This window comes from Manacus vitellinus, unplaced genomic scaffold, assembly GCF_001715985.3.
Source record: "Manacus vitellinus isolate BGI_N305 unplaced genomic scaffold, ASM171598v3 scaffold_19_pilon, whole genome shotgun sequence".
Lineage (NCBI taxonomy): Eukaryota > Metazoa > Chordata > Aves > Passeriformes > Pipridae > Manacus > Manacus vitellinus.
In genome coordinates, this window is record NW_021939395.1 from 9,613,981 (window position 1) to 9,628,922 (window position 14,942).

At 40.3% G+C, this 14,942-nt stretch overlaps 1 protein-coding gene across 2 annotated transcripts in view; it reads left to right on the forward strand.

The window, feature by feature from the left end:
• IL1RAPL2 (interleukin 1 receptor accessory protein like 2) overlaps positions 1 to 14,942 on the forward strand; it is a 359,886-nt gene that overhangs the window by 323,217 nt on the left and 21,727 nt on the right. For both annotated transcript variants that reach the window (XM_008930689.2, XM_018070872.1), the window contains exons 7-8: positions 8,129 to 8,258; positions 14,540 to 14,685. In XM_008930689.2, the coding sequence (XP_008928937.1) occupies positions 8,129 to 8,258; positions 14,540 to 14,685 (276 nt within the window). The remainder of the gene's footprint in view (positions 1 to 8,128; positions 8,259 to 14,539; positions 14,686 to 14,942) is intronic.

A 14,942-nucleotide genomic window follows, 5' to 3' on the forward strand; every position in this document is an offset into this window, starting at 1 on the left:
AGCAGGAGCTGAGTGAACAGTCACAAACTGAGTATGAAAATACCCAGATGACTCCTTAGATTCAAGCACACATACAAAAGTGCCACTTTGTTTATAGGGCAGGACGTCCATAGCAGCAAGCAGAAGTTTGCACTGGCTTTGTCCTTTCTAAGTGGAAGATTATCCATTCTGTAGTCAGTGCCTTGAGGGGGTTTATCATTTGTTTAGAAAGCAACACAGAAGTTGGAAGAGGTTTAGCGTAATTTCTTCAGCCTGTTGCAGCCTGCAGCTGGTTTCCTTAGCAGCCTTGAGTGTACCCTCTGCCTCCTAGATGGGGACTCTTTGAAATGTACAACTGGGTACCCATAACATACTCATGTGACTAAGGTTCAGAATTTGACCACATTGGTGTCGGTAGATCTCAGTCAGGTTGGTCCCTCCGTGCACTTCTTCACATTGAAGCCAGGTTACTCTAGAAAGAGATGCTGGATTTCATCCTCTTTATCCCCTGTGAGAAAAGATCAAGATGTAATTGCTCAGGAAGCTGAAATGTGAGACACAAATGTCCATAGAAACTTTCATGCAGGGGCAAGTTGGAGAGCTGGAAACTCCCGAAGCTGGCAAGAAGCAGCACTGTGTGGGATAGGACCCTGCCTTCCCCTTGAGCCAGCAGGTTGTTGTGAGGAGACAGGAGCATCTCTTTGGAGCTCAAACAAATAATTCACTGTTTCCCCTTCTCACCGTGGGACAGTAGTTTAAGGAAGCAAGTGTCCCTCTGAATAATTTTTCCCTTCCTGCTCTTCTCTCGGGGCAGTGAGAGGAATCATTGCTGTGGCAGCATGGGGACATGTCCATGCCTTGGCCATAATGAGATGATTTGTTCCATGGCACTCTCTGCGTAGTTCACCCTATTCTGGATGTCACTGCTCTGCTGCCATTGGGCTGCCTCAGCCCTTGCAACCCTACCACTGAGGGGATATTTTCCAAGTACGTGCAGGGCACTTCTCTTCTTAAATAATGTTTCTATGCCTCAAAATGCACAGAAGTGAGATTTGCAGAAAGACCTCGGCACTGAACACAAGTTAAAGTCAGCACAAGGCAACTGTCAAGCTGCTTCTGGAAATCCCACTAAGCATCTGTCTTCATTGTAGGTGACTAACCAAAAAGCTACAATCCTTGACTTTCCGTTACACCCGAGCTCTCAATGACTAAGATTTTAAATTATGACCCCCAGGCAGTTCTGAAAATGGGATAAAGGATTTTATAGGATTTAGGTGAGGTTAACTTTTTTTTTGTTTTGGCAGTGGAGGGAGGCAGGGGTTGGGATGTTTTTCTGGGTGTTATTTTTTTGGAAAAAAGTTGCTCTAGGTGATTTTGCCTTGATTGATTCATTTTTGGAACATCTGATAAATTTTTATCAGCAACATTTCAGCCTTGTGTGTGTTTTTTAGTTTTGTTTTTCTCTCTTTCTGGGAGCTACAGTCAATAGCCAAGCCTACAAGCAGCCCTTACAGTGGGTTGTGATTGTGTTGTTTAAATTAGCAATGGTTGGAGCTGTATGGAATGACAGCAAATGCATTGACTTGTGTTCTTGGCAACAAACTGTGTAGAGGCTTAGTTGCTTTGTTTCATGTTTGGAGTTTTGCTGCTTGTTGTTAGTGTTATTTTTATCCTACTTTTTATATATGCTATTTGCTCACTTGAGTGAGACAGAAAAGCACAAATATCTCATGGCTGTGTGTTTTGTGATGTCTCAGGGCATAAGAAATAAGAGCAGAGCAAGAAAGAAAGTTAAAATTAAGATCATAAACTACAGAGGACAAAACAAGACCTAAAGATCTCTTGCATTTTTCTTGTCAAAGTTTTCACCGGTCTCTTTTTTTATTGCCAAAGAGTTGCCTTGGTCAAAAAGTTCTTATATGAGTGAAGAGCCAACTTACTGTAAGTTATGTATTGCCACCATTTATTTTTCCTAAACATCAGTACAGCTGCCAGGATAGCACTGTAGTGGCTGTATGTGCTGTTAGTAGCACAGGGTCGTACTTAGGGGAAGAGCACCTCCTTTAGGCTGTTTCTTTTAGAAACTTGGAGACTAAAACAATCTAATTATACATATATATGGGTGTGCTTTCAAATGTTCTTAAACTGTTTTGAAATTAATGTCTGGAGGCTAGTTAGGTTTGATTTCACTATAAATTTATCTTATTAAGGCAATTATTATCACTACCCAAAGCAGGTTTCTTAATTTTCTTTAAAATGCTTTCAGTTCATTAATTCTTGGCTGAGCTTTAATTATGCAAATGTTTGGAAGGCTCATATCCAGTCATGAATCTACTGGCTGCTGGAATAGAGTTTTGAAATATTATAGGATTTTCTGTAATTATGTTTTTTGGTGAGGGAAAATAATTTGATTTGAGTATATTTTATTTTCACTGGATCCACTAATGCTCAAACTACTCATTGAACTTTATGAGACTTTTACCTAAATGGGATAACATGGTTCAGCACACAATTAGGCCTGTATTCTGTAGAATAGCCAGGTAAAAGAGAAGGCAAAAGAAGCCCTATAGTATAGAAGGTATAGTAATTAGCACTGTCTTTATTAATCTTTTTGAACTAAACAAAACATGAAACCTCTGATCAAGTGATGCTGGGAAATGGCCAGGGGAAAATAAAGGATAATGTATCTGTAGTTTTTGTGGGGTGTTTGTAGCTTTGTCTAAATTCAGTAGTGGTGTGCTGCTGGGCTCCACTGTCGCTGCCAAGCATAGGAGAGCAGCTCAGAAGATGTCCTTGCAAGGGACTTGGAGAGAATTGACATTCTCTAACTAGAGAGAAACTACCACACACAGAGATTGTTTTCCACGAGTCAAGGTCTATGTTGCCCCCGGCATTTGTTTTGTGGATAAATTGCAGGCATAAGCTCTGTCTCCCATATCTTCTTATCCAGGATGTCCTTCTGAAAGAAAAGGAAATGTGTTCTTTACTTCAGGGTTGTATACAATCCAGTCTGCCTTGCCAGGGGAATTTAAATCACTCTGCTGCTCTTTGGCCGCTTACTAGCACTTGTAAAGCACATTAGAACAATAATGTTCTTGTCAGTGACATGGTGATTTGCCTTGCAAACCTCACAGCCTGGAAAGTCAGCTTCAGTTTTGCAGACAGCTTGTAGAATACACTTATTGAGATGTGATAAGTAACCTGCCTTTCTTGTCCTCTGCCTCAGCAAAAAGAAGAAACAAAGCCCATGAAGTGCCTGCATAACATCTGCACGTGTTGAGTGGGAAGCTGCTCCTTTGCCAACACTCCTCTCTGTTAGTCTTACAGGGAAACAGACACAAGCACCATTGTCAGAGAGGAGCTACATGATGCATATGCATTGATAACAGGGACTTGGAGTGATGAAATGACTTTTCAGTGGCAGCAGTGCACTTGTCTTCCCTTCTATGTGTACACAGCATCCAGCCCTGGAGTAGATGAAAGCAGTGATATTGCAGTCCACGGTATTAGCACCCAGGTGGAACAGAAGTTGTAAATCCAGCTAGCAATGTGTGCAGGATTGACTTTTGATGTTGCTTAGTACAAAAGGAGGCCTTTTGCACTTTCAGTCAGTTCTGCCACCAGCTGGGAAGGATCATTTGCTTCAATTCAGGCTTGCTGAGACCGGTGTTGTATCTGGCACAAAAATGTGAAAGAATTGGAAAAACAACTAATGTCTTTCAAGCCACAGGGAAAAAAAAAAGGCACCCAAGGATTCACAGATGACTTTGGCTCCTTTATGGGGTTGCTCTGAGATGATTTGCTCTGTGAGTGAAGGCCTGATTTGCTGGTAGCATAGGTCATCAGTCCATATTCTCTGATGTGGGCATCAAAGCCACAAAATACACCTGTTTGTGCAAAACAAGTGAAAAACAACAAACAACCAATCTGCATTTAAAAAAAAGTCCTGAAAAATACCTTGGCATAAGGCAGATGTTATGACCTGTGAAGAGGCTTTGTCTTCCATGCTGGTCAGTCATGTAGCCTTGGCATTTAAGTTTTTAAGTCTTTTGAGTTTTTAAAAGACAGAAAAACTTTAGGTATTTTAAGTTTCATTTACTCGATGCTTGGAGCATATTTCATTTAAGAGAGATTGTACTGCAGGATTTGTGATTCTCTTTCAATGCATGTCGGCCCTGCAGTAAGCACATTCAGAATCATTCCTGGCTAAATTATTTTGCAGACCCTTTTTCCATCCTTAGCTAGTACTTTACCACCATCAGGCAGCTCTTTTGCTTGAGTAATTACATTTCTGTGGAATTCTCCTTGTCAGGAATACAAGTTGCTAAAACTTGTATGGTAGAGTTCACACAGATTTACTGTGAAAATGGGCAGGTGAAAATTGTACAGTAAGATTTAGTAATAAAAGTCATTGCCAGCGGTTGTGTCTTATCAGCTGAGAGTTTGCAACAAGCCTGCCTGATTGACAGGGCAGGGAGAAAAGCTAAAGCAGAGACTTCTGCTGGAATCTGCAGCTTAACTGTAACAAGGTGACCCCAGCAGAGCAGAAGACTCAGGGATGTCTATAAACAAGCTTTTCTGCTTTCTTTCCTTGTTTTTTCAAACACTTTCTTAACTGTTGATTCATTAGAAATCTCGCTAATAGTCTTCTCTGTTTCTCAGCAAATTATTTTATTAAGTAAAAATGCATCTGAAATCTCTATCTGATTTAAGCAGAATCCATCTATAAATGAAAAAATATTAGGATACCATTCATTCTAGGAGGTTTAATGTTGTTAATTAAATGGTGCAAGGGGAATATTTCTAATAAGAACACTTAGTAGGGGAACTACTTGGGGTCGTGCAGAATAGCAGTAATGATGTGCAGAAGTTTGGGCCTTACACAAGATGGATTGTTGGAGTTCCAAATGGCCTGCTAGTTCCTTCTGCCTGGAGCCATGACTCAGTGTGATACTGCATGGCTTGAAGCCAGCCCCAAAATCAGTACCTGCAAAAGGGCACTTTCCATGCTCAGTGCCTGTTTCTCCACATATTCAAGGGTACATTTAGGAATCAGGGAAATCAGCCTCATTTTTAGGATCACAGCACTTGGAGGGAAATGCAGTGAGACATGCTGTGTTCTTTTCTGGATGGGAATTGGTTGGAGTTCCCTGAAAACCAGGTTGCTTCCGTAGTTGTGTCTTAACATAGCAGGAGAGAGGAAACCTCCCTTACTTTCCTTGTGGAGTCTCATTTGGGGAGGTGAAGTGGTTCTGCAAGAAAGCCACTGTTACCTTTCTGACTGTGTCCTGCTGCCAGAGTCACAAAGGAGTAATGAGAGTTACAAACCAGAAGCTGCTTCAGAGAAGTACAGAAGAGTGAGCTGGCCTTACCAGCTTGAGGAGTAGAAGAAGAGGGAGTGAGAGTTTGAGTTTGGATGGGACTTCAAAGGGTCAAGCCCCAAACTCTTTCCACCCCAGAACAGATCAGCTCAATCCATATGCACATCATTCTGCTACTGAGATAAAAATTAGTTATTCTATGAGAAACAGTTGCTTATGCCACCCTCTAGTCAGTGATGGATTTGCACATGAGATTAACTATGGGGTTTTTCAGGTGTGGCCAGTCCCAGACTTCGAGCTGAAAATCCAAATTTACTCTAAATTTTGCTGTTGATGGTATTAGTTTATTCTGCTGGTTTCCCTGGTGGCAAAGCTAGGAAATAGATCTGCCCAGGCATGTTCAGATCATACAGGCTGTCATAGTAAAGGCTCCTGATGCTTTATATTGGGTTTGTTTATTACAGAAGCTGTGTACCAACAGCTGGGGGTTTTAGATTTTCCTATTTGTGTAGAAAACTTTTGTTTCTTCAGACCAGACGTATTACCTCAGGATATTTACTCTGCATGTATAGAAATCTTAGGCTCACCTTAGAATATTCTCATTTCTCAGGGCTTGTTTTTTAAGTAAAAATCTACTAGTTTGAGAAAAAGCACACTGTGTAATATATTTTGCCTGTAACACTTAAGGCCCAGCATGGTGAGCCAGGAAAAGGGCAAATACTGTCAATGCTGATAGGCCACATCTATCCTTTTCCTTTTACACATTGCAACAATGTCTTTTTCCATTAAAATCAAACATGGACTGAGCAGCCACATGCTAGGATTCACCAAATGGTATTTAAAAAGATGTGTATTGTGACTCCAAGGCAAGTGGCACAAAAGCCCTCACACCACGCAGGCATTCAGCATGTTTGGAGAAACTGAGGTGAATGTAGCCACAGGCTCCAGTTTTCCACTCCACCCGTGGAGTGAGGCTGGGTGAGCTTGTAGTGGAATTAAATGTCTGCCTAGGAGTGTTTCTGACTCTTTGTTAGGTAGAAGTTTAGAAATTTTTCTGATGGTGGTCAGTGTTGTGGGATGTGCAGAGAACTGTGAATATCCACCCCTTCTTCTCTCTTGTATGTTTGATCTGGTTGTATAATCTGTCAGCATCAGCACGTGTTCAGTGGCCAGCTGTGGTGCCAGAGTTCATCATGAATGTGGAGATAATTAAAGAGTCTGGAAAACATTTTCAGGATAAACACTTTCCATTTTTATCTTTTGCTATTTGAGAAACAGAGACTCAAGTGCAGCCTTTAAATCTTTTCTTGCTGTATCCTAATGTTTCAAAAGGACTTGTAATTTTGGATCTTGACTTGGAAACAATTTAAAGGCGGCTGATTTTCCATGGCTGGGAGTGCTGTGCTTCCTGACTAATCAGGCTCTTTAGACATGTCTTAAATTGGGCACCAAAATACTGGATAGACAAGAGCAAGCAGTTGACTTAGGACAGCTCTGTGGGGATTTAGGCAAAGACACTTTAACACGCAGCTCTGATCCGCTCTGAGTGTGCACACAGCAAGTTAACGCTCCTGAGCAGACAAGAGGTAACTGGTTAAGGCACAGTAAGTCAATCATGTGAAACCATTAGCCCATGCTCAACCAAGTGATGTGCTCCAAATGATTAGCCCCTCTGAATATTGTAGGCCTGTTATATTTCAACGTCAAGAGAGTCTCCTGCTGACACTGAGAATGGTTGACATAATAAAATCTTTCTTTCAAATACAGTAAAATTCATTTGGGCTTTCCATTCTTGATCCAAGTCCTAGTAGGAGTCTCCATTGACATTAAATGTAATCTGTCCTCACATCTAAGTTGCTGATTCTACAGCTGCTCTGTAACCTAGACGACCTCTGTGGGGTAAAATAGGCAGAGAAAAGTGGGTGCAGGAGCTGTATTTTCATACCAAGGGAATGGGCATGTTTCTCATGAATTTCCTGTCTTGTTTGAGGTTTTTCTGGGGGGTTTTGTTGTGTTTTTTTTTTTTTGTCTTCTGCAGTCAGACGACCATCTGTCCTGGCAGTGTAAGCACAGTCCTGGACTACCTAATACAGTTAGAGCTGTAGCCAAACTAAATCCCATCTAAATGCTGAATTCTCGAAGAGAAAAGAAACCTGATTAGTTTCCAAGTTTTAATTTCTTTCTTTTGGAAGTATTATTGCAGAGCTGAAAGGAAGAGGTTCTTTAGTCTATTGCTTAAATAATGCTTTGAAGTTTGGTCCTTTGCCAAATGCCTGTTGACAGTAACAGCAGTGTTGGTGCTCACTGGTATCATGTATTTCTAGAGAATCTTTAAAAACTCTCTGAGCAGCTTACCACGACTTCATTAACATTTGATTTCTATCTAAATGAGGAAGAAGTTATTCCTGTGTCTTTTTTATGGTGGGAGCAGTAGTTCAGTGATTTACCTGCCCTATAGAGACGAATCCCCAGTCCTGGTAGAGATCCCAGGAGTCTAACAGAGAGGTCATCTCTTTCTTTTTGACAACCAGTTTGACATCACCTTATGTTGCCACCATTTCCATACCTTCTCATTGTTCACGTAGTATCTTTCTTCTGGGAAAAATTAAACAATAGATAACCTCAGGGTTTCATTTCACAGCTATTTCATGTAGATGGAAATCAACATCACTCTTTTTCCTACCTTATAGTTATTCCTTCTTTTTTTTCCTTCCAATTTTAAACGAGGAGCTTTATCTGAGGTGTTGAGATTTCTTGTATTCTTATATTCTTATATTCTCTCACTAGTAGCTATGACATAGTCTCTAACCTTTTCTTTTTGTCTTCAGGAAACCCACTGACTGTGGCCTGCAAAGCTTTCTTTGGATTCAGTGGAGAATCAGGCCCCATGATCTACTGGATGAAAGGGGAGAAATTCATAGAAGAATTAGAAGGTCACATTAGAGAAGGAGAAGTCAGGTACTTTTTAGATTATGTACTGTTAAACTTATTGTTTGCCCCAAAAGCCTGTTGGGTTTTCTTAACAGGTTTTTAATTGAAAGTGAAAATGTTTTTCTGCCTGAAGAGTGATTAATGACTTGGAGCCAGGGCTCTGTGATTTGCTCCCTCCCCTTTCTAAACTCTAAAGACATAGAAGATAAAGACATAGCTATCTAAGGGCCTGAAAATCTGTTATCAAATTCCCCTGGTGGGTGGTAGCTGAAGGGTCTCTCGAGTGTTCCAGGGGTTGATTTTAGCCCTGCATGAAAATGGTGCTGCCCAGTGCAGCTGTCCCATGTGGCAGTCCTTGGCAAGATGACATTCATTTCAGCAGCAGTGTTCATCTTGAAGATGAATGGTCTCCTGTCAAAGCCACCATACTTTTTCTCTTCTACTGCACGTGCTGTCTGTCTGTGATGCAGCTCTCAGTGTGCCTTAACCAGGACTTTCAAAGAGCAGCATTTGTTCCTCCAGGCTTAACACTTAAGGGAGAGAAAGGAGTGGCTGTGTCTGATATCCAGCTTGTGCTTGGCTTGTTCCAGGTGCTGGTTATCATTTACTGTACCAGTTGTAAAGAAAACACTCACTTGTATCCCCATGAACTTCCATGGAATTTGCACTTAACAGCATCATCTTCTCTTCTTTAATAATTACCTGATTATTGTTCTTTTAGCAAAGACTAAACTATGGTTAAACTATGGGAAAGGGGGTCCCAGCTCCAATAGACACAATGAATATAGATTATAAAGAAAGCCTAGGTCTTTTCACCTTCCATTGCACATTTTTTTGATCTCATATCTGAGTTGTTTGTTTCTTGTAAAGGTAATTTTGGAGAGCAGGCAGAGAGAGGTTCCTTTGCTTTATTACTTGATCAATAATTTGAAGTTCAGCCATTTAGCCACTGGTTATTAAGATATACTAAAATAACTGACCTAACATTGCACCTTAATTGCACAAAGATTAAATTTATTTTATATTGCCAGTGTACAGTCCTCTTTTGGGCTTCTGACCACAAAAAGCAATTATTGGAAACTTCTGCTATTGTAAGTAACCAGCACTTAATGACATTGTGTCCTCTCTGGTGTGGGTATATATATATGAACAGAGTGATTTTGGTCATGTTCTTCCTCTGCATCAGAAGAACAATTTGAGTTTTGTATCTAAAGAGCATTCCAGCTTTAGCACAGTTCAAAACTTTTCCTTCATGTGCTTTTATTAGTGAAACTGAGTTTGAAAAAGCTGTTATTTGTCCTTCATTGTGCCATCTCATTACACATTCATGTTTCAAATTAATATGTGACAACTCCCTCTTCTCATTCCATTAAAATGCTTTGACTCAGTTTGCAGACCCCTCACAATTCAGTGAATCTTCTCCTCAGCAAATCTACTTATCACGTACCTAATCTCCTGTGATCACAGCCAGCATTAAAAAGAGCATTTAGCAAAACCTACTGCATCATTACCAGCAGTGCCACAGCCCTTCCCTTTTTTGATTTAGAAGTAGCTGTGGCAACTGAAGTGGTAACTTTTTGCAAATGATTCTTTCTCAGTAAGAGCTCTTGTTTATGTGTCCCATTACAGGTGTGCTGCTTTAGGGAAACTAAGCAGCACTAATCATTCTGACAGTGCTCTGAGCCAGCCCACACCTTCCACCCGGTCGTATTTATTGTTGTACTTAAAAAATTGTCAAGTATGTGTCAAATTTGATGAGCCACGTTGAACTTGCTGGTTAAATGCCTTTTCCATTAATTTGCTTCTCTGTGGTGTTACCAGCATGTTTCTGTTTGTGTTGAGAAACTAAAAGTAGTAGGGAATTGTTACAACCAGACCGAGATACTCCAGCTTTCATTTGGAGAGCTTCTAACATTTTAACCCTGCATCCCCCATCTTAAATCAGTTCACAAACTTAGTAGCATTCTGAATTTTTGGTGCTGTCCCTACCCTGGACCATGCCTGTCTGTTGTGTTGCTGGGTTTTCTGTGTATGATGAGAGTTCAGGTTTGCAAATCAATGCAGTGTGGGAGTACAAACCCCCCATCCCTAGTTTGCATCCTCCAGTGTGCATGGTTAGCAGCCACTGCTGTTATGAAAGCACTGAAACAAGGGTGCACTTAACTTGAGCATTCCTGTTCAAATCAAACCTATGGAACTGGGTTTTTTTTTATAACTACACTTCACTATGAATAATATTTGTGTAGTTCTGGACTTCTTGTCATTTATTAGACCTTGTTCCAAAGCCTCATAATAAAAAGCAACTAATCAGCATTGCAGGACTCAGAGGCAATGACCCTCTCCCTAAGCTGCTTCCTTGCCTTCCCTTGAATTAAGATCCCCAGGTGTTAGACATGCGTGGGGGGAAAGGAAAAAGAGGCTTTGCTTGCCAGGTGGGCTTTTCACAGCGGTAATAAAAATGTCATGTAAATTGAACCAGGGCTATTAAAGAAGGAATCAGAGTCTTTAAGCCTGTCTTCAGTGTTGTCAGTTGTACCTAATTATCAAAGGAGCCCACAGCAAATTTCAACACCATCTCTCTGCCATGGCAAAGTATTTTCAGACATAAATCTTACTCTCCCAGCCACCTATGAGTTGCTTCTTTTTCTTCTTCAGGCAACACTGCCAAACAGTTTGCAGTTGCCTCATAATGCACATCTTATAAAGTATGTTTGTCCTTGTTTTTTCTGTCTTGTCCATTTCTAGAGTAGTAATAGTTTAACTCCTTCTAGTGGCATGAAAAGAGGTGAATGAAGACATTTTGAATGGCAGCTTTATTTCTTCAGATTAATTTATCACCCACAGAAGTAAACTGATGGTTACAAAATGCTCAGACAAGATGAGGTTATGTTGTGTTTTGTTAGGAGGGGGTGCTGAGGGCGGGAGACAGAATTCCCACCACTGCCTGGCCAGTGTGCTGGGTACTTGGCAGAGAAGTATGGAAATTACAGACCTCTCCTGAAAAGCTTATACTGCTTAAGTAGACAATTTCTGGGCAAAGAATAAGAAACATGATGCAGGAAAGTGAAAGGGAAGATCATTGTGCCATGTTGCCAGTTGAACTGCTTTGCTTTGGAGAGGTACTTATGTACTCACAGGTCTGTCCTTTCATCTACAGCCTATTGTTAAGGAGTAGAAGGAAGGCAGTAGAGTTCATAGCCCTGTTCACTGTCCACATCCTCAGCTATATAAGGAATGAAAATATCCTTTCTGCTAAGTCCCATCTCACATGCAGGTTAGTAAAGGTTTGGAAGTAATGCCTTGGTCTTGCAAAGAGACCCAGGTGAGGCTTTCTTAGGGCCTTTACATCTTTGATCATACACAGCCTAAAAATTTTAGGAAAATATGGTCTCAAAGGAAAAGTCTTTTAACTTCAGATTCAACTTAGTGCACACATGCATTGGAAAAAATATGACAAAAGATTTGAAAATCCAAACTGTTGGATCATTTTCAAAGAAAACATTTGTATTCTGAAATGGCACTTCCTTTTTTTAAAAATTCATATTCTTAACTGAAAAATATTCACTAGACAAAATGTTTTGATTCAGCTCAAATAAAATGCTTCAGCTTGAAGAAAAAGAAGGCACTGTATTGTTTTTACTTCACCCACCTTTTCTTTCTCTCTTTCTATCCTGTTTGTTGTGAGTTGTCAAGTGCCATTGATTTAGCAATGTATTAAATGATGTAATTACTCTTAGTTTGTTCAGCAAACCAGAAAAAGCAAGCTATTATTTTCTCAACTTGTGAGAGCTGGCATGTGTTGACAGTGTCGCTGGTGAAGTTTCCCCCATTTCAGACAGGGACAGAGCTTCATCTTCGGGGTGTGCAGAAAATGCTGTTGGACCTGTAAGGTCTTACTTGTTACTCTGTTCCTTTTCTAAACCAAAAATACTGTGCTCAGTGTTCTCTGAACCAACCACAAAATGCAATTAATTAAAGGCTGTACACATATTGAAAAAATGTAGGTGACCAGCTGTGTATTTCCAGGCAATAATGAATCATTAGCTGTAGAGTACTGGTTAAAAGAAAAAAGAAGAAAAACAAAAAAGCAGGAATGAAAGGTTCAACACCACCAAGAGCATTCTATGCTTTACTGCCAGCATAATGCTTAAATGTTTGTCAGCATTTTCATGATAGATCCCGTTCTAAAGAGTTCCCTTAGAAGTAAGATAAGTGGAAAAAATTCTCTGTTCAAATGCATATTCTTTGTTTTATGAAAGCTCCTTTTTAGCTGCTCATGCATTATTTAAATTTAGGTTAAAGGTCAGTTATTTTAAATAAATATAGTTTGGATATAGTTCAAATTAACAGTTTCTTTTATTTTAATTGTAATCTGTCTTCATTTTTTTCTGTGTAAAATATCCTGATTATAGGATAAATACAAGACAATCGGAGCATTGACAAAGTGCTCCAGATTAGTGTCCCAGATATCATCTCTGTCAAGGATTATATAGTTCCTTGTGGCAGGATTTGTAGGCCAAAATTTGTCAGGCGTATTGTTTACCAGCAGAGGAGAAAGACTTTCCTGAGTCTTTTTATAGATAGCAGATTAATAAGTAGATGAGAATTGATTTATCTGACTCCCAATTATTTAGGCTGAGTCTGCAAACAGACCAGGCTTTCCAAGGAGGTTTCTTTTCTGACCAGAAATGATGCAAATTCAACTTTTCTTCAATAATTTCACCACTTGGACTCTGGACTAGAATTAAAAAAATTAAAAAAAAAAATGAAAAAAAGAACACAAAAAACCCATAATAAATGAGAGTTAATTTGCAAAAAAAGATGAAATCTAAGTTTCCAAATGCAACACACACACACATGTTTTTAAACTAATGATTTTCCCCTTGCTTTTTTGCAAGTTACACAGCCACAGTGAAAGAGGCTGAATCGTTGTGGATGCTCTGGTACATCTTCTGAGTTCTGTCAGATCCCACATGCCTTTAGAGGCTGTGTGCTGTATGAAATCTTACTGTAAAGATGTGGTTTATAGCAGTCAGCATTCTATTTTTCATTGTCTAGTGCAATTCTCTCATACTTCTGATTTGTTTTCAAATTCGGAGTGTTATGTGAACTCACATACATGAGAAAATGTGTGTGTGCATCGGAAACTCCAAAACTCTCTGTTATGGTTTATAATAGAGAAGTTTGGGGTTTGCTCTTTACTGACAAATGTTAAGGTCTCCAGCAGCAGTTTCTACCCAGAGCGGGCAGCGCTCCCATTAGTTACTTCCTGCCCAGTTGCCTCCCTTTGGTCTCTGAAGAAAATATTTCATCTTTGGGGAACCTGGATTTTATTTATACCTTTACCTCACAGTGCCGTAAACAGCCTTTTCAGAGAAAAGACTCACTGAAGTGCAATGTGCAGTGGTGAGTTCACAGGTGTCTGCCAGGGCACCCCACATTTTGTGTTTACCCCCTCCACGTTAAGCAGCAGTACACAAACAGGATCAAATGAACCTGGTAGATTTTACTTGACATTACATTTCCTTTATCAAAGGAGCAGCAACTTTTCCTTGAACAAGTGATAAGCCTTTTGAGAGAATAGGGTATTGTATTTTTAGACTTGATGTCAGCAGCAGAAAATACTTGCATTTACTTTGCATTCTTTTTAATGTTCACACGAGAACAATGACATGAAAAGACTGTACCTCTGGCCTGAAAGTCTGCTAGAACTTTCTATTCCCTTTGTGGGGATTTTGCATGTCTCCTCTGTCCTCTCAGAGGAGCAGAGAGCTCTTGTTCTTGACACTATTCCCTTTTAAAGTCAGGATCTAGCCCCAGAAAATAGAGGAAAGTTACAGGGAGTAGCACAGCTCCTTTTGTTAGGTTTCCAGACTGCATTAAAATGTATTACAATACCCAGCCTTTAAAATACTGCCTTATAATTTGTTCTGTGATGGCTTCGTAGCACATATTTGCTTCTGGAAAATGGATATTCACTGCTTCTTTTAAAAGAAGCATTGTTTTTAGCATTTAATTCTGATGGAGCCAATGTAAACAATCCATGTGCAACCATTGCACTCATGGCCACTCTTCCTTTACTTGGTTTAGCTCCTCACTAGACATGGAAGGAGAAAGAGGCTTTTGGTGACCATGAAAGATGCCTCTGAGAAGTCTTTCAGGCAGCATGAGTCTCCTTCTAAATCCTTCTCCCGGAGTGAAGGAGCCCAAGGGACACTGTCTGCCTTGTGCTGAGAAATAATGGTTCTTTTCAAAGTCTTCCACCCATATTAATTCAGCTAAAGCAAAGGCTGTATCCTTCCTTTCAGACTCCTCAGAGAACACCTTGGAGAAAAAGAAGTTGAGTTGACATTGATCTTTGATGCTGTAGGGGAGGCAGACCTGGCTAACTACACGTGTCACGTGGAAAACAGAAATGGACGGAAACACGCCAGTGTCCTTCTGCGCAAGAAAGGTAATTCTCTCCACTTCATTATCTGTGCTCTCGCCCCTCGCAGCAGCAACAGGTCAGCCAGAGGTCCTGCTGACCTCTCTGAGCCAGGCTGGACTCCTGTGTGCCTGCTTGGAGCTGAAGTAGGCTTGTGTACAGCTTCAGTTTACCACTTGTGAAAAAAAAGAAAATAAAAATCATTAATTGTTCTTTAGTGTCTAGCTATTCAGCCTTGAAGGTGATGCACTTGCTTGGAATACAGTCACTCATAAAGCACCAAT